Source organism: Cryptomeria japonica, chromosome 2, assembly GCF_030272615.1.
Source record: "Cryptomeria japonica chromosome 2, Sugi_1.0, whole genome shotgun sequence".
Taxonomy (NCBI): domain Eukaryota; kingdom Viridiplantae; phylum Streptophyta; class Pinopsida; order Cupressales; family Cupressaceae; genus Cryptomeria; species Cryptomeria japonica.
In genome coordinates, this window is record NC_081406.1 from 582572913 (window position 1) to 582594042 (window position 21130).

Below are 21130 nucleotides of genomic sequence, written 5' to 3' on the forward strand. Positions count from 1 at the left end.
ATTTGCTGTTAAGTTCTCTGTTCTTGTTTTTAATTTATATTGCTTGGTCTTATGGAACATTAGTAAAAGCTTTCATTTCAGTTCACAAATGTAATAGCATAGTCGGTACTTAATTATGCTGCCATACAGTAAATGCTTTACAAGCCTCGATTGTTGACAAAGCTTCCAACTCCTCAACATAAAAGCAGAAGTGCATTTTCATTATTCATCCAACCCTTGAGCGCCACATTCATTGCTTTTTCCAATACATGTCCAATATAGGCTGAGATTATTGCTCAATCCTACAGTTCTCTGCCTTTCATTTTCAAATAAAAATTAAGTTGCTGGCACTCTAGCAGTAGTAGCACACACAATACCTGAAACTTGAAATTCTTTTAGCTTAAGCATTCATCGTTTGAAGGACGAGAATAATTAAAAGATTTCAGAGATCATTTTCAGAAAACAAATTGATCATAGATTTTCAGATTTTCACAGTGGGACATTTTGCTTTGATTTTTCTGGATGTACCTTTTAAAAATTCGATCGATTACAGGCACACCAAAAAGATCCAACAAAAAAAAATGAATACATCTAGATGCTATCAGACTGATCGGCATTTAAAGCTGCTCATAAATCCTTTAACACAAGGAGCGTAGAATTAATTGAAGAAATGAAACTTCTAAAACAAAAATTGTAAGCATTAACAAAAATCCATCAGCACATATTAGAAAGGGTGAAATAAAATGCCGGCAATAACATGAAACCTCTTTATCAATTTCTTTCTTTTCCTGACAAATCTTTGCCCAAAGTGGAACATTTCAGGATTTTTTGATTGCCAGTCATAAAAAGTGTGAAAATTTTCCATTTACAGCTATAATTATCTTTGACTACAAAAATATCTCCATTAGGATCACAACTATCTCCACTAAAAAATAAGTCATCTAGTAAAAAGAAATCAAACGTGTATATCGATTCTCTACAAATAGAAATCATATTGTCCGATTTCTAAAACAAAAAAATTATAAGCATTAACAAAAATCCATCAGCACATTAGAAAGGATGAAATAAAATGTCGGCAATAACATGAATCCTCTTTATCAATTTCTTTCTTTCCCTTACAAATCTTTGCCCAAAATGGAACATTTCTGGACTTTTTTGATTGCCAATCATAAAAAATATGAAAATTTTCCTTTTACAGCTATAATTATCTTTGACTACAAAAATATCTCCATTAGGATCACAACTACCAATCTCCACTAAAAAATAAGTCATCTAGTAAAAAGAAATCAAACGTGTATCTCGATTCTCTACAAATAAAAATCATATTGTCCGATTCCTGGAAGGCTGGATTATATATACTAGAGAAAACCTCCGAGATCAATAAAGCAAATCAAATCGTGGTACTTTTCTATGAATGCAATGAGTCACGCCTGCTTGCATAGCAAATAATGAGTCCTCCGAGATCAATCAGCAAATACATTTTTATGAATGCAATGAATCACGCCTGCTTGCATAGCAAATAATGTATCTGACACACGAGGTTATGATGAGTTCAGGATAATCTAGATTTACATTTCAGACATATTAAATGATGATTGTAGGGAGTGGAAACTATCCAATACGACAGTCGATACATGTTCAAAGGTGAACATAATGGCATATATATGGATACACCTGCGTACTGGTTTTTATTCCTACTTTCTGTGAGAATCATCAAGAATAGATATTTGATAACTTAATGAATGATCCATCCCAGAAAGGCTGATCTTTAGTCTCCAAGATACTTCACTCAGCAATAGATAAATAATTATTCACGGTCAAAACACTTCCAAATGGGAACTAGAATAGAGCACAAATAGTATATGTCAACATAGTAGAAAGCTGGAACTCAATTTATAAATTGCAACTCTGCATACACACAATAGCTGCATCAAAATATTAAAGGCCCAGACTGTCGAAACCTTTCAATTAGTTAACTAATGAAAAAAATCCAGTACACCAAGAAAACTCAGACAAATTCTGCCAAGCCACCCTGGGCTAATGTTTGACCAAATTTGATAATATTGTGAATTAGATAATAACTAGGACCCAGTAATACTTCCACAGAGAGAAGTGCTTTATATGGTCACAGCTGCATAAAAATGCAAGCATGCATTATGACTATTAATATGTCTTTTGAAATATTATACTTATACCCAAATATAAATCTAAAACACCTTAATACTGTTTCAGTCCTGCCAGATGCCAGATTACTAATTGGAAACCCAGATCTGAACTAATGATTGCAGACGGACTCTGCAGCTTACATGACCTGGCCAGCTTTTTTATATAAATTACACAACTATTGGCAAGTGCAACTCACTCCATCACACCCTGCTGATTTGCCTCCATTCTTTTCACTTTTTGCTGAAGCGCCTTCACATACTGAATGGCTTCATCCAAAACAACAGCAGTCTCCATGCCATTTCCACCAGGAATTATACTTCTCAGGTGTTCCACAGTTCTTTTAATATTTTCATTCCTTGATTTCTTACACGAAGCTGATATTGAAGTTAAGCGTTTGAAAGTTTGGAATTGTTCATTACCACTGATTTTGGAGCTACATTCATCAGACTTGCCGTAGGATCTATGACCACACAATAGATCATCATTGTAGTTACCATCTTCAACATTCTCAAGAGATTTCTTATCTTCAACATTGTCAAGATATTCTGGTACAACAACAGGCTCCCAACTTGAGGTGTCAACAACAGAAATATCGTGAGGAAGAGATTTTTCATTGATCATTAACTTTTCAAAAGGTTCTTTGGCGGGGGCAGGTATGAGATTAACCTCATCTTCTACACATTCCCTAGTGTCAATCCTCCGCCGCTTCACGGAAATGCAACTAGTTACATCTACTAAATCTTCTTCCACATAATTGTCTCCATCATTTCCAGTTATATCACTTGGAGAGTGCCCTGTGCTACTCTCATCATCATCAGAGCTTAGCAAAGCTTCCAGATCTTCAGTATCCTCATGCATTTCACTGTAAGAGCTTGGAGCTTTTTCTTGCCTCAATACATGGTAACTCGCCCTGCTAGTACTTTCCACCTCCCCCTCCACAGACTCTGGAATTAATTCATCGCCAAAATTGCCAAGAGAAATAGAGTTCCATCTAGATGCCCTTGTCTTTTGCAATGCTGCAAAAGCCAAGGCCACCACAGTTTCCTCATTTTCGTGACAACCAGCCTTCCAGTCTAAGTAGTTGCCTTCAGTAGGTAATAATTTGGAACTCGTTATTACTTCTTTTCTGTCCATGTTCGGAGAATCAATCTCTTTCATAGAGTACTGGGTTGGGTGGAAAATGATACGGCCCGTACTTCCTGTCTGGTCAAACAATATAAATCTTTTTTGATATGATGCAGAAGAGCCAAGATTCATTTTCTCAGGATGCAGGCCACTGCATGCCCCCAAATCCTCCACACTTACCCCATGGTCCCGATCTCTGGATACAGAAGCTTCTAGTTTTAAGAATGGTGCCGAGGATTCCAGTGCTTGGGGAAAATGACTTTCTTCAATCCCATTAACCACTCTGTACTCTTCGGCAGAAGAAGCTACAGACCCACCATCGACACCAACAGATTTTGGTTTTGTATAGCCCTCAGCATAAAACATCTGAGAGTTTGGATAACTCGGGCTTATCAAAGTGGTCGACTTAAATGCCTCAAAGAAAAAGGCTGCCTGTGACAGGGGCTTCAGACTTGTCAAATCTGGTACAACGTAGTTTTCAGGTTGCATGCAGGGCACTGTAGGACCTAAGCCGAGCTTTTCTGATCCCTGCCATGGCAGATTCAGACAGTATGTAGCCTTTTTTTGATTATCCATTAAATGAAACAGTTCCTGGTACTAATCAACAAAAAGTGACAATCTTCGGCTGCCAGAACACATGTACTACAATTGTCAAAAAGAGATCAAGTGTCACTTCTGAACTATAATTTATAAGTAAAGTTTTTAAGACTACCGAATAATTTACATATACATACCAGCTAGTATGTATTCCAATGCGCGAAGATTGCAGACATTTATAATGTACAGTATCTCAAGTTCCAGCTTGAGGAGGGTAACCGCATTATCCCACCCATTTTTTCTTCATACTACATTCACTTTTGCTTGATGAGGATAACTAGCGTATTCAAAAACTGGCAAAAACACTAAAGATGCCAACCCTTCTACGTTACAGGCTTCAGCAACTGACGAAAATACTCAGCCTGTAAACCAGAAGAATTCAAATGAGGATAGGAAAATTAAAAATGTCCGCCATGCATAAAACTTCTGATGCATCCCTGACCGGTTTTAAATTCTTTTACAGAATATATTGGCTTTAAAAGCATGTAATATTACGAGCAAAGAAAAACTAAAGTTCCAATTTTTTTAACTGACCACCGAAATCAAGAAAGATAAATCGTGTTGCAGAATACCCAATGATGATTATGAAACAATTTAACTTATACCATCAAAAACCACTTTTTTGACAGAAATAAGAAACGAGTGAAGAAAGGTCAAGCATAAATGTCCATCAAGGTGAAATCATGAAAGCCTTCGACACAGATATCAATAACTAGAACTATGATGCCGGTAGCGCTATTTCCTGTCACAGAACACAGTGACGCTTAACGACTCAAATTCCATTCAGTGTTTGATGCATTGTTCAGTCTACAGAGCCTACCGCAACAGAAATTAGACGGTAGATAGCAAAATCCAACTTCAAAAAGTATTGCCAACAGTAAGTAGTGAAAATCTGGAGCCTCGTAACACCAACGATGCAAAACGGCAAGGAGAACACGTAGACTAAAAAGGCTAAATAAAGTAGATCGCTCATCATGACGTTCACAAGTTTTCTATGAACATTAATATGACAAAATAAGACAATACACGCACATCCTCACGTATGCAGATTGCAGTACAGCATTATTCATTAAACCCCAATATTTATGAGATCTTATTAACTATCGGTATTAATGAGATCTTATCAACTCAAGCCATAGCAACTCAATTGGCCCAAACGACAGAACCCAGATCGATACAGATGATCTTGCAAATATATAGATCTACAATAGTAAAGGCACGTTAGGGTATTTGTCTTCAATTATGCACAAGTCATTCCAGCGAAACAGAACGGAATTAGACCATTTCGGGAAAGATAACTGGGCATGGAAATACACATCGCCCAAATGAAAAACAACTTTTGTATGCAACCTCCCAGAAAGCGCAAACGGCGGAAAATCGTGAGATATACCCAAAACGGAAATAAAGATTGGGAAATAAACAGACCAAACAGCATTGAACTCATATTTGGGATAATTATGAACATTGGGCAACTCCAAATTAACCGGAAACAAGTGTAGGCGAAGGATAAATTCAGCCATGTAGGGAAACGGCCGTAATAATGAGATTTCCCAGCGTCCAGTTTGAGAAGAAATGTAATAATGAAAAAGAATCACCAACCTGACAATCTTGCAATGGTTGAAAGCACGCTATAACTCTGACAACAATGGTAGCATTCCCCGCAACACCGCACTCATGTTTCAATGCACGGAATCTCGTTTGGCTAGCTGCTTGGCACACCATACCTTCTATCACCCCTTTCCACCAATTCTCTCTATCCCTACACCGCCGTCTTTGCACCACACCACAACTGTACCCTTCAAACCCTAAAACAGATCCCCACAAACCCCAAACAGACTCCTCACTCACAAAACCGACAGCAAAGCAAAAACAATAGAATCCGCCAACAAACAGGAAACCAAACAACCGAGTCCAACAAGCCGCCCTGCAAGCACTCTACGAATGCCGAAAAAAGAACCGAGAATGCCTGAAACAAGAAGCAAAAACCCCTTCTTGAGGATTACAACTCAGCTAACCCTACAGAAGGAGCGAGGGAGAATGATAACCGACTTAGCATCCATAAGTAAAATCTAGAACAAGACTTAAACAAAAACAGCAATGGATATTCATGCTCCTCCTCCTTTACAGAATAACTCTGCAGAACACATTCAGTAAAACAGCAGTTCTGTAGATGTCCACTGCAATACACGGCCACCGCATCCTCAAGCCAACATCAAATCACCAAACCTCTCCAATTAGCCCTCCAAAGCAGGGACAGAAGGCCAAAGACAAAGAAAAAACACAAGGAAAAGCCCTAAAAACCACTGCAACAGAGCGAATCCAAACCTAGACAACCCAAAAACCAAAATTTATCAATACACAAAATCTAGCAACACTCTCTGCATCTTTCCACAGGGCTTTGTGAGGGGAACAAGTAATTTTGCAGAATGGAAACAATTTACAAAAGGGTTAAAGGGTGACAGTTATGCAGGCAAGCGTCAATGCCGGTTGACCCGCTATGACAGTGCTTTGAGATCTGAACCCTGGGGTTGGGTTACCATTTAACCAGAAAGCGAAGTTCATTAATTTTTTAATTCGAATTATTGGTGGCGTGATGAAATAAAAAGAGTATCGCGCTTGGGCACGCCTGGGCCTGGTTTTGTTTTGTCAAAAGCGGATTTTTATTCCCCACCCTGGTCTATAATAATTTTTTTATACGAACCCTAATTTAAAAATCTGATCAAAGCGTGTGTTGTTATTAGTGTTGTTGAATATTTTTTCCATCAATCTGGATTCCACTCTCCATTCTTGAGTGGATTGGGTGGGCTCTACCTGAAATGGCTTAATTATGCTACCCTAGGCCGGAGAGGGTTCACGTGTGGCTCCCCTTAACCCTAACAACTTCCTTTTCCTCTGTCTATTCAAATCATGCCACATGCATCTTCAATCCATTGTACTTCTCTCTTTCATTCATTTTTTCCCTTCAAAGTTCATGTATACATCTAAATTAGAAATCGTCTTTTGACTATGTTATCATGAGTACAAGGTTCATCTTTTTCTTCAAAGTTTGTGTATACATTTAAATTAGAAATGAGTCCTTGACTATGTCATCATGAGTACAGATTCCAGTCTGTCTATGTTATGTCATGAGTATGGGTTCCACTATGTCAAAGCCATCCAAGGATTGACCCTAGCCCAAGCATACTTGTAGGAGATTTGAACCTTGGTTGATAACGTTAACAAAAAACATACCACTAAACTCAATCGATCGATTTTTTCTTCAAAGTTCAAGTATACATTTAAATTAGAAATTGTCTTTTGACTACGATGTCATGAGTACAAGGTCCATCTTTTCCTTCAAATTTTGTGTATACATGTAATTAGAAATCGGCCTTTGATTATATCATCATGAGTACGGATTTCAAATTATGTTATGTCATGAGTATGGGTTCTAGTTTGTCAAAGTCATTCAAGGATTGACCCTAACCCAAGCATACTTATAGGAGATTAGAACCTTGGTTGATAACATAAACAAAAACATACTCCTAAACTCAATCAATTGATTTTTTTCTTCAAAGTTCATGTATACATTTATATTAGAAATGGTCTTTTGACTATGTTGTCATGAGTACAAGGTCCATCTTTTCCTTCAAAGTTTGTGTATGCATTTAAATCAAAAATTGGTCCTTGACTATGTTATCATGAGTATAGATTCCAATTTGTCTATGTTGTCATGAGTATGGGTTCTAATCTATCAAAGTCATTCAAGTATTGACCCTAACCAAGGCATACTTATAGGAGATTTGAACTTTGCTTGATAATGTAAACAAAAATACATACTACTAAACTCAATCCATTGATTGTTGTCTTCAAAGTTTGTGTATACATTTAAATTAGAAATTGCCCCTTTACTATGTCATCATGAGTACGGATCTTAGTGTATCTATGCTGTCATGAGTATGGGTTCCAATCTCTAAAAGTCATTCAAGGATTGAACCTAGCCCAAGCATACTTATATGAGATTTGAGCCTTGGTTGATAATGTAAACAAAGAATGCACTACCATTCAATTGAACTACAATCATTCAATGTTGGTAGATAGGTATAATCAAGGAACATTTTGTCATGCTACCTAAAAGTTGCAATCCTATGATATTGTTTTGTTTTTTTTGTTAGTTGGATTTGTTTCTACAATCTTATGATATTGTTTTGTTTTTTTGTTAGTTGGATTTGTTTAGTTAGTGGTCCAATTCAAATTATGGTATTTATATAATTGTTTATTCAAACTCATTGACCTATATAATGCAAAGAATTAAAAACTTCATTAAATATCTTGTATTTAAATTGTGTAGAAATTTTTGTATTGAAATTTATGATCCAGATGTCTAAAAGAATAAAAATTATCTTCTATTTAAATTTAAATTTGAAAATTGAGTATGAGTGGTGCCCTTTGAAGACATAATTCATTGTCATGTATTTCTTTGTTTGTGTCTATTGTCATAGATCTCGGTTTCTTGATCTAGTCTCTTGTACCAATCCTAACTCAAAAAGAACCAAATCAACACTTCCCCTTGATCTAGTCATGGGCATAACCATCCAATAGACTTGTTATCAATCACAGTCTTTGTGAGAATAAAATACTCCAGATTTGATACCACTTGATCTCTAAAATGTTGGAAAAAGTCTCTAAAACAATCACAAATGCTAGATTTGATACACATTTCCTAAAATGTCAACTATATGCATCTCCAATTCAGTTGAAGTTACCTTGATATGCTTAAGAATTTAGTTAGAGCATTCAAATATGCAAACAAACATTGAAAACAAGTAAAAATGCATCCAACAAATGCAAGATACATAATTGAAAAAATTGAACACGTGAGATATACCTCAAGAAACCATCAAAAGAGAGGAAATCTTCAAAAGAGTGAGCTTATATTTTGCATGTCACTAAATTGAATCAAAGTACAAATATTTATCATATCCAAATGAACTTATTGGAACTCTTTCAACAAGTATAATGGGCTCCTAACACTTGCAAATGTTCACAACACCATGGAAATAGTGTTCCCTTTGCAACAATCATTTTGGAACATATGAGTTTATAATTAAGAGCTCCCCCCTCTAATATGTGTCTAACGTGTTTTTAATATTTTATCATCCTTCTATAGCATTGAAATGAAGTTCAAATGTTGGGAATTCAAACTACGAATTTAAAACTATCATGGTGCTCTTTGACTTCCTAATTTTTTTAATTAATTTTGTCAAAGAATAATTATTAGATCATCATGAGTGAAATAAATCAATTTAGATATTTAGAGTTGATTAATCAAATTATGGTATGCATCTTAATAATTATTTTATAGGGGTTGACCCCATGGTGTGACGGTGAAGTCATGGCATTATTAATGGTGCCACAAACCTATTCAAACCCCATGTAGGATGGAGAGAGGAGGAAGAATAAGAGAAGGAGGAGGAGGACATGAAGGAGGAGGTCATGTAGGAGGAGGAGGAAGATATGTAGGAGGAGGGCATGTAAGAGGAAGAAGACGATGTTCGTTAATTGATAAGTAGGAGGTATTTTCCACAGCAAGCCAAATCATGATATTGCTATCAAGATTCAACTGTGTAGTTTTCAAGTCAAACTCATTGACCCATGATTTATGAGTAGTGGTTCACAAGAACCCATCTCCCATGAGAATGAATGGTCCACTTAGCACTCATTGCATCTAGGTGATGCTCACAGAGGTGAAGCATTGGGCCTTTGAGGATGAGCCCCCCATTTATGGCCTCACCTGGAGCAAAGGCCAGGCTAAAAATCCCTACACTTCTCTGATAATAAAAAAATATATTATTTTATAAAATAATAGGAAAGGAAAATATAACTTAAAATTTAAAGTATAGTTAAATTTCAAATAATTAATTATATAGTTTATTTTTATATGTGATTAAGTTTTTTCTAAGATAAATAATGTTTAAAAAATAAATTTATATTAAAAGTGATGTTTAACATAGTTAAGTTTAATTCATTAATTGATATTATATAGATTGGAATGTGTGACGATGAAAGTAAATGTTATAAAGAGAGATAACTTGGTGTATATGTAAGTTAACAATAAATTGCAAGAAGTAATTTTTTGAGTTAATTATGGATCTCATAGGAGTTCATTTGAATGAATTAATCATGCAAGTGAAAGAAAGCAAAAGGAAATAATAAAAATAGAAAAAAATGATTTTTTGTTGTCATCATATGCTAGAAAAAAATCTAAGTAGAAGGTTAAAACTCCTTAGTCTAAACCCTACCAAAACCCTAAGGGATTAGGTGTTTAGGACTTTTGTATTATATCACATGCCTTTTTGTTATGTCTGTTGTTTACTTGTGATCATTAATAACCATGTCTTAAATTATCCTTTTTAACTGTGTCATTCATCATTGGAAGTCACTTTGTTGGTCATGCCTCCATTAGCCATTGTGTAATTTTTGTGCTAGCTCTTTAGCTACATGGTGAGCTTCCCTCATATGCCATGGAAAATGATCATGAAATCAATGATGCCAGACATGTTTTATTTCAAATAAGGAAGGATGTGAAAAATTTAATTATGTAATTAGTAAATATGGCATGAAAAATGATGATACTAGACAATACGATCCTAAAAGCTTCACAAACAACATGAGAAATATTGGAAGATCTAGGTAGGAGCACCATTACTTGAAAAAGATGATTTGGGTAATAATCACTTTGACTAGGTTAATAAGGATCAAATGAAGAAAAAATGGAAAAAGATCATATTGAAAAACAAAATAAGAAATAAAAGTGATCCCAACTATAAAACGAGATTTCTTAAAGGTCAAGGACCCAATTGAGAGGATGAGAATCAAGTTGGATAATGTTGATGTAGCATCGTAAATTGTATCTATATATAATTTTGTCCCAACCTAGACCTCACCTTGGCGTTTTGTCTTTTGTGTGTGATGTCCATTTTGATTTTGCTTACACCTTCCAGAATACCATTTTCATTTCCCCTTTTGTCTCTTGTCCAATGTTGAGTCCTGATTCTCAAGACTAGGGCACAAACCGCCCTACTCCTCTCAATCAAGACCCAAATTTGGTCCCACCAATGGTCACATCAAGGGGGTGAGAATTTAGGTCCCATGTCGGCCTACTCTAGAAATTCAAATAGATTTTGAATGGTTATGTATAAAGGAGGCCTACCCCTCTTATTTGAAACCGAATGAAGTTGGACATCTCTCTCAATTACACTCTAGTGAACTCAATTCAAGTGAGCAAGAAATCAAGCATTGAAGGAGATGTTTAGTCAAGTTCAAAGCACTCAAGATGGAATCCATGATGAAACTTCCATGAAGACATTCTACATGACATCCTAAACACTTGTGTGAGGATTCAAGCAATCTTCATCAAGGTATCAACTTCAATTACAAGCATTCAATTTCAAATCTAACCTTTCATTCAAAAGGAAAGCATATTGTTGCAATTCAATTCTATTTGCATTACAAATATCCTTTTGATTTCAAGGTTAGTTCCTAAATCATGGTTTGACCCAAGGAAAATCCCTTTCCACAACCCTATTCCTCTCTTTTTATGTGCAAGAAATTGATTCAAGAGCTACAATCAAAGATTTCGACAGAATTGACGATGATGACAGGTTCAAATTTTTAAGGAGCAAAAAATGGAGGATCAAGGTAACCTACCACCCCAGTCTTGAGAATTTTGCTCAATCTTCCAACAATGGATCTAGTGTGTCTTCTTGATCTAGAAAAGATCCCACTTGTTTATCCAAGAGTTATAGGACCAAGGCGACCTACCACCTTGGTCCCGAAAATTTAGTCTAAATCTTTAGCAACAAGTTTTGATCTTATTCTTCTCTTCAGATCTTTGTGCATGGATTTGTCTGACATCTGTAGCATTTTTTTATTACCATTTCACTTCAATTATCCATTGCTTTTCCCTAAACTTTACAATTCAAATCAAATTTCAACTCAAAAGGGGGAGACAAAAAATAGGTAAATTTAATTAGCATTTTAGCCCTTTTTCCAATTGAATTGTGGCTAGGTCTATTAAATTTACCCCCCTTTTTTAAAGTAATGGTTGATTAGGTATGATTAGGGGTTTTATTATCTTAATCGACAAAACCCTAATTTTACCACCATTACATTTTGGTGAGCCCAACTTCTTCTATGCTTATTTACGATTTATTGTCTCACATCTGATTTGTATGCACTTAAACATTCACATTTGCACTCATTAATCATATATGCAATTGAATTACATAAATTTAGAGGTTGAATTCATAAAAACCCTAATTTACTCTTGTAAAATTGACTTGTGGGTTGTATAATGTTTCAATTATATTTTCAAATCTTATTGTTATGACATGTTATGTTCAGATTTAGATGCATATAATGTTCAATATCATAATTCATTGGTTAATCAATCATTTTACAAAGAAATTGCATTGCTTAATCATAGTTTACACTTTCAATCAATATTTCTCTATTTGTGCATGAGTTTTGTTGCCCTTATTCCTACATACAATATTCCAATGAGCAAAAGTTATAGACTTAGGGATTTCCAAGGTTTAAACACTAAGGATATGGAGTCTTAGTTGACTAACTTATTCCATGTGAATTTTGGTGCTTCTTCTAATTCAACAAATGGCATACCTGATATCACATATCTCCATTCAGCTCATACTTCTCATGATGAGGATGAATCACTAACTAGAGTTGCTATTGACCAATTGGAGAAGATTGATAATGAGTTTGAAAATCTTCAACAATGGATGGGTCAACAATATTCAGATAGTGAAGAAATCCCCTTGATTGAAGGATTGAAAAGAATGGTTCAAAGTGATAAGATAGACCTGTGGATTTGTTGTGTGGCCTTGCTCATATTGTTGATATCAATATTATGTGAATCAAAAGTTGTGTCAAAGTCCTTGGTTACTCTCAACCTACTATCCAAGTTCACCATTCCACTCATATGCCTACATCCTTGACTAGTGTGCCTACATTTACATCTTCTTGTTGATGGGTGTTTTGACACACTCCCCAATAGTCAAGTAGGATATGAGAACGTATACCACCTCTCCTGAAAAGTAGTCAATCCTAAAGACTGACAACTCCAAGGTCTCTATAGTTGGGTCACGACTATGTTGGGTAACTCAGTGGTTGATGTAACTGTACCTGTTAAGGGGCCTGTTGGTTGGAACAAAGCAAACAAAATCCTTTTTTTGTATTTTTTAATTTAACTTAATAAAGAAATGCCAAAAGATTGATCAGGGTAACAAGAGATAATAACAAAACCAATACTTAACAACTGAGCTAAATAAAGTTGGTGTATCACAGAGGAGTATTATCAATAGCATTCAAATGCGTTCTAGCAAATATGCAAAGTCAGTCAACTCACATATAAATGAAATTGGATATCAAAATATCATAAGATTGCTCTATTATTTCACCCTCATATACCATTCACATGCATAATATGATTCATAAAATAATAAAATTGAGAGGGCAAGTTGCTAATTAGAATGAGAGAAGATACCAGACTAGAAAGAAAATCAACTACAAAAACATGTATTGCAGATCAGGCAATCCACAAGTTGCTTTGTATTAATCTTCAAAAATGTATAACAAAATAGATCTGAGAAAGAAATTGCAGAAAAAGTATAAACTTTCTAGCTAAATGGCCTTGAATCATCAATTTGCAGACCTTCTAAGTGGTCCCAAACTTTACAATTTATAGTGTTTCATCCCTACACCTTAGGAATAAATCTTGCCTAAGATTCAGTTACAAAAAGATGGGAGTCACAGTCGACATGCAAGTCATTGCCTCTAAACTCCACTTAATTGCTACTCAACTAATGCTTGTAGTTCATGTTCTTGATGGTGCATTAGCTCCAGGACCTTTAAATTGTGCAAAGATGGTGCATAAGTAAAACAAGTGCAACAAAAAGTGTCATTTGATGAACTACAATGATTTATGGTGGTGATATTGTTTGACATGCATTATGTGGCTAACTACCTATTTATCTTCTATTCTTCTTATAGTTCTGGTAGTTGCTAATGAAGCAGTCTATGGAAGTAGCAAGTGGGTCAGCAATATACTGGATTCTGAATTTAGATGCCATGAGTACTTCCTTTGTACTTTCTAGCCTACTGACCATTTCATCCATTATCACCTCAGCTCCTTGACACTGGAATACCACATACATGTATCTATTCATTATTTCTTCATTGAACTCAACAGTGATTGCAAAGTGGTCAACTATGTAAGAACCCACCTACTAAGTATGGTTTCTTGATGAAATACTCCATCTTGCTTAAGGCTGTAACCATATTTTCCCAATAGTTTAACCATGAGTTGCTCATATTGTTCAAGTACGTTGAGGAGTGGGGGATGGTCTTTAAGAACCTTGATGTGGCACTGCTCCATTATCTCCATCCTTAAGTCCAAAATATCTATGCATGATTGCAGGCTATTGATATTTTCTTCTCCCAGTAAGTCCTCTTTTGCAATCACCTCCTCTCCCAGTCTTTGGATTTTCTTAAGTATCTTCTGTTGCTTTGAGAACTTAAGGAGATGATGTTCCTAGTGTGAAGAACGGTAAATAAGAACTTTCTCATTGAAATGGGCTTATTCAAATACCTCCATTGTATCTTGCAAGAACATTTTGATTTTACTCAACTGATCTTGAGCCCATGCTTTGACTGTTGTTACCACTTTCCTCATCTCATATAATGCTTTTATATCACCTTGTGGGAGAGATGAGGTAGACAGCAAGGTGTCATCTACTCTGGAGTCAAGTGGCTTGGCTATCTCCGTGATCAATTGTTTATATTGCCTCAGATGTGCTTTAACTGGTCTTATGTTCTTTCTCCATCCTAGTCTGAATAGTGAGAGTCACAGAAACTAAAGTAACAATCTCTCCCCACTTGGTTTGTTTATCGAAATTGACCTCTGATACTTGATATTTTGAGGTGGTTTGAGGTTGCCCTTTAGTATTTAATTCGAGCATGGGAGCTGCTATGCTAGTAATTACTTCACCTGAGTCTATCCTTGAGAGATGATGGATTGTCTTAGCCTTCTTGGCTCTCCTTGGTGACTCATTAATTTCTTGTTTCAAAGTGATGTTCAGGAGGAGCACTTTCTTCTTCTTAGTAAAGGTAAAACTTGGCCATTGTGGCATACTGTCATCTTGATCTCCCCCTTGTAGAGTTACCTTTGTAGTAACCTTGTGTGTTTCATGTTGTTGTTTTGGCTCTTGTTGGCATTGTGTTGTCATTGATGTCAACCAGTATGGAAGATATATGTGTAGTATTGTTATTGATGCATACCGGAAGTGATGTCTTTGATGTCTCTAATGTCACCTAGCTTAGCAGGTCACCGGTAAGGAAGAGAGTGTCTTTCAGCATAATGATCATTGGAGTCACTGGTACACAAGTTAAGTGTTGACTTGTGTTGAAGACATGGACTAAAGACTAGTAAGTGACATGTTGGCAGTGCATTGTTGCCAACTGACAAGAGAGCAAGATGTTGGCCTGTTGATTGTGATGAAGAGACTAAATGTTACAAAAATCACATCAACACTAGAGGTTAAGTATGTGCAAGACACCAGTACACTGTTGGAGGTCAAGTATATTGTACAGGCCACTAGTATGTTGTTGGATGTCAATTTGCCGGACTCCCACCAGATTAAGAGAAGTCAGATAGAAGATTTAAAGGCAGGTGTTTGAAGGCACACACCGGATCAACTGGTGAAACACTAAGTTGCCTTAGGTGCATGAGATTAGAGATATTCATTGGATCAACCAGGTAGACATGATGAGTTGTCAGTACAGAGATTGAAGGATATGTTTATCACTTTGACAAACCAGTTGATAGGAGAACTAGTCTATTGATGAAGAAGGCAAGTTGGAATAGCTGCAGACAGAGAATGTTGTCGGAATGAAGATGAAGTTTGGTGCCACTAGTGTGCATGGTATCTTACCAGTATACATGCAAAAGATACTACTGGTAAAGATGTCAACTGATAAGCTGACAAAGTGCAGATGCAAAAGGATCCATTTGTTGAAGATGTGCATAAGGTTGGTAAGAGTGTTGATCGGTTTAGGTGTTCCACCGGAAGAGAAGCAAAGTGCCAAGGAGAAGACAGATCGGTCAGGGTATAACCGACAGGGTTCATAAACCGATAGATGAACCTAGTTGTGTGGCTCGTCGGTGACCAAGTCAGACCGACATAGTGAGCCAAGGTGGATGTCAATAAAGGTGCCACGTGAAGGTGAAGTTGCATGCATGCACAGGTCTGTGTGGTATGTCGGTAAGGTCATTAGCGGTTGGTCTAACATTAAATGGCTATTGTGAAGCTTGAGGAAGGATGGCAGAGGATTGTGGCTTGAGATCAAGGAAACAACAGATATCCAAGACAGGTTGATCTAGCAGATCAAAGTGGGTAAAGGAGACCTCATAATGCACGTGATTGACTAGACACAAGGTCAAAAGTCATGCTACAAATAGCTAAAGATAGAAGATGTGAATCACAAGGTAAATAGTAGGGAGATGCTCATTGATTGAGTGTTGATCATCGATCAAGGACATGATATCTAATCAGATATGATGTGCCATGATGATCAAAGATCGGATTGGATGCAGATTTAGTGCATGGTGGGAACCCTAGCATGCTTATATTCAAACTCACGTTTAGGCAGGAAAATCTGGCTATAAGAGTGTGAGCCAAAGAAGTAGATGGTGTTGATGCATGAGAGAGTGAGGCTAGGGAAGAAATACAATCATTCAAGTGCCCAACGTCAATCAGAGAGGAGACTGAGTGTGTGAGTGAGAGAATCGATTTGAAGAGTTCAACCAGCAAGAGTGAGGCAACCGATAGACTGCCATTAAGTCTGGCAGAGGTGTGCACCAGTGATGATTGAACCGATAGAGAAGAGCCATAGAAGATTGCAAAGAGAAGAGCATAGTGAAAATTAGAAGAGAGTCGGTAAGCTAAGAATTAGCATAAATCATATAGAAGACACCTGACTGAGTGAAAAAGACCGATGGTGGCTAGCAGCAGTGTGACAGAGAGAAAAGAGAATTGGCAAAGAGCGTAACCGACAAAGAAGAACCAAAGGTTGAACTGGTAAGGTTGTAGCAGAGAATGAGTTGCAGCAGGAGATAAGGCTGCAATAGAGAGGTGAGCAGAGAATTGCTAGTGAATTGGATAGAGGAGAACCGGTGAAGAGACTCTCATAAGAGTTACAAAGTTCTTTTGTAACAAGGCTATTACTTTTGTAGTTGATTATGTTCATTTTAGATCACTGATTTGGAGCTCAGTGCAATGGTTGGTGCTCCTTGGGTTGGTGCTCTAAAATCAAGGGTTGGTTCTCCTTGGGTTGGTGCCCTAAAGTAGGAGTGGTACTCCTTGGGTTGGTGCCCTAAATGTTGTAATTGAATGTTTCATTGTGAGGCTGGATTGGAGTAGTAGTCTCTAGCAACATTTCTCACTGAGGTTTTTCCCATCTTGGGTTTTTCTCATACATTTGGTGTTATGAGATGTCCCTTTTATGTGTGTATGCATTTATGTTATCTTTCCATCTAATAGGTATGTTTGCTTTATGTTAGATCTGTTAACTGGTATATATACATAGGATAGTAAAGGGAAAAGATTTGGAAATCACTGATTCACCCCCCTCTCAGTGGCATCTTGTGTTCAACAATTGGTATCAGATCTTAGGTTCCCGGTTGATAAGATTTCTCCAGCTTGGGTAGATTATGGTATTTAAACACAATAGTTTGTTTTGTGTCAATCCCTATCCTATATTTGATGGTTCAAATTTTCCTATTTGGAGTTGTAGGATGGAATTCTACCTATCCTCTTTAGGGTTTGATGTGTGGATTTTGGTTGTAAATGGGTGCCCTAGTAAAGTGAGTCCTCCCACTGATTTAGAAGAAGAAAGAAGATATTGGTGTAATGATATAGAAATGAAGGCTATACTCTGTGGGTTATCAAATTATGTTTCCTCACATGTGGACAGATGCAAATTGGCAAAAAGCTTGTGGGACAGATTGAAGAAGCTCTATGGAAATGAGCTTACCACTACAAAACCAATTTGTGAAGATAGGATGAGAAATGAAACTCATGTGTCTGCAAATGATGAATGCAGATATGTTAGCAGCCACAACATAGACAGCCCATCAGAAAGGCACTTGGTCAATCACCATAAATGGTTCAGCAGATTGCATCACCGACCTTGTTCTGCACCTAGACATTTTGCATCGATCGATGCCTCCCTTTGATCACCTCTGTTTGACCTTCCTCAAGCCACACACCTCTGCAACACATCCCATGATTTACGGGGTCTGCATATAATATCGACTAACTCTGCAACAACCTCGTCAGTGCACACTCCATCTACCACTTCCTGCATGTCCGCTACCTCGACTCCATTGGCACCTTTGTCGGCATCCACCTTAGCTCACTATGTCGATCCAACATGGTCATTGACCAATTACACACAACTAGTGTATGCTTCATACTATCAGTCCCTCTTTGCCTACTGGTTCTCTAACCCTGCCGGTATATCTTCCTTTACTGGTTAACCTTCATACCTTCACCTTCCTTGTGTTGGTGGATCATGTCATCTCCGTCATCACACATACCGGTTCTCATCTCTATGTTGTTGGTGTATCATATTGATTGGTCATTGTCCTTAAAAATCAACATGTTCATCTTCATCTGAAGAGAGCCTTTCACTTGTGTACTTTATAGCATACCGGTAGCCCTATTTACCGATGGACACTACATCTGCCTTCATGTCAGTAACATGCATGATGACATCATGCAAGCAGTCTTCAACTATCCTTGCATCAAACTGCATCTGCATTCTAGTTGTACTCTCTATCTGCAGCTAAACCTTTCCTTCTCCTTCATCTGGTAGGTTTTCCTCTCTGTTGGTTTATCAAAGTGACAAACTCATCACTCCTTGTTTGTTCCCATAGCTCATATGCTTACTCTAGTGATCAGGTGCATATCACTGATCTCACATGTTGGAGGCTCACACATATCATCCGGTCGATGGAGGTAGATACACCATGGTTCACAATTTGCCAATCACTAGTGGGAGAGGAACTATGTCATCTATTGGCCAATGGTGTGACTTCCCTGTTATTGGGCAGATGCAATTTCCCTACAATCCTCAGGCAACATTCCTTCTTCAGTTTTCTCTTCTTCTAGGGACAAAATCATTTACCGATGGGAATTCTGCCAGATGGCATCACACTAGCATATCGGTGACCCTAGCTTGCATATCAGTTGGCCTCAACTGCACACACTGTCGGTTGTCATCCATGACAGTAATACCAGATGACATCAATGATAACACTACACATACATCTCCCATACTAGTTGCCATCCTATATCGGTTGACATCAATGATAACACAATGCCAACATAATCAAGGATGAAGATCGGTGCTGCAAGAAGGAGAAACAATAGAGATCCTAAAGGAAAAGGAAAGATCGAAGAAGGAAGCTTCACCAAAAGAAAGGACAAAATAAGACAACATAGAAGACTCCCTACCGATAGAAGACAAGGAAATGCTACCACCCACAAGACAAAGCAAGTGTGAGAAAAGAAGAGATCAGATGGAAGAGTTGAAGAGCATGGACAATCCAAGATCCATCCTTGAAGAAGCAAAAATGGAAATACTAAACTGGTAAGATCTCCACATGCATGGCAAAATAAATTTGTAGGTCATATGCCATTCTTTACTAGTTACTGCTTCTCTTGCAAAGATTATGGTCATAGGGAAAATGTTTGCATAAAGAGGTCTAGAAACAAGAATGTTGTATGTCCAAGAAGTAATACATATAGCCATAGTATGTCAAGTTGTAGAAACATGCATAGCTCTGCTCCTATGCATAATACGAAGAGTCCATTTGCTACCTCAAGAAATGCAAATTATGTACGTTATAATTGCAATGGATTTGGGCATAGATTTCATAAATATAGGAATAGGAAAGTTCAGTCATATGACAGTCGATATAGCAACCATGCTCAACATAGAAATGGATGTAGAGCATATGGAAGTCAGAGATAGAATGTTGCATGGAACAAAAGGAGAAGAGGTTTTGTCCCTGCAAGATCAAGTGGTCCACCAGTTCCGGTAGCTAGTTACAACAGCTTGACCAGAAGAAAATGGTCAAATCGGTTTGATAGTAGGTCCTCCAATCATGCGTATGGCATGAACACAATCTATTTCTATAACAATGCTTCCAGTTATGATGCAGAAACCGGTAGAGCAAGGACCAATAGGCAAAAGAAGGTAACACCTGCTCCCAAGACTGAAAATGGGAAGAAAAATGAAGTCAAGCAGGTATGGAAGAAGAAGGAGGAGAGTAGGACCATGGACCGACATTGTGCATCATTTCGTAAGTGATATCTCCTAAGGCTTAAAGGAGATGCAGGACTAAGGGGGGATAAATATTGATCGGATCATTCAACCCCATCCTTGATAAGGACAAAGGAGAAGACGTGTTGCTATCAGTAAGAAAGAAGAAAATGAGATGATATGTGTGTGTAGTGGCTCCCTTGACTACACACCTATAGATGAGAGATGGATCACTACTACATGTGTCAATGGACAAATAAATTACAATTGGGATCAAATGCTAATTGACACAAGAGGATAGGAGTTAGAGGAAGGTGCTCTAGTAGAGATGATGGACCGATGCAGGAAACCAGTATGTGCAGTATGGTACCGGTATGAATACTAACCGGTAGTATAGGTTGTGTAAGACAATGAGGTCCAGGATCAATGCATTAACTCAGGAAACATGGATTGAGGTGTTTATGTCTCAAGTGGTATTGGAAAAGACCTGAATGACATATGATGGCCCGATAGTTGATCATGTATACATGCGTCCATTATGGGCTAACCTGTTTGATCTATGTCATGATAATGATATTGTATAGCATTATGTACACTTAGGATCATGCCATATATTGTGTTGGAAATTTTAGAGTTGATAGATCATCAAATTGATCACATATACACAACTCAACTAGTATAAGAGGCAGGTTGGCTCCGCTTTAGAACCTAACAGACAAATGAAGACTTGAGATGTATGACTTAGGGGGAGTTGACAACCATGTTTTTCTAACTTGTATCAAATTTGTTGGACACAAAGGGTGTGCAAGTGTCTATGGTTTTACCAGTTTGATTGAGACTTTGGGATGTGATCATCAGTTCAGAGTTGTGAGATATT

General features: G+C 37.2%; 1 protein-coding gene across 1 annotated transcript; it reads right to left on the reverse strand.

Moving 5' to 3' along the window:
- Positions 1–1931: 1931 nt before the first annotated feature.
- On the reverse strand, positions 1932–6590 carry LOC131051357 (uncharacterized). Its single transcript, XM_057985840.2, has 3 exons — positions 5467–6590; positions 4005–4229; positions 1932–3895 (listed from the first exon to the last, which is right to left on the reverse strand). The coding sequence occupies exon 3, from the start codon at positions 3844–3846 to the stop codon at positions 2338–2340; it is 1509 nt and encodes a 502-aa protein (XP_057841823.2). The 5' UTR covers positions 3847–3895; positions 4005–4229; positions 5467–6590; the 3' UTR covers positions 1932–2337.
- Between the last annotated feature and the right edge of the window lie 14540 nt (positions 6591–21130).

Excerpts from the sequence above, each read along its gene's own strand:
- LOC131051357 (XM_057985840.2), bottom strand. The coding sequence starts at position 3,846 with ATGGATAATCAAAAAAAGGCTACATACTGTCTGAATCTGCCATGGCAG.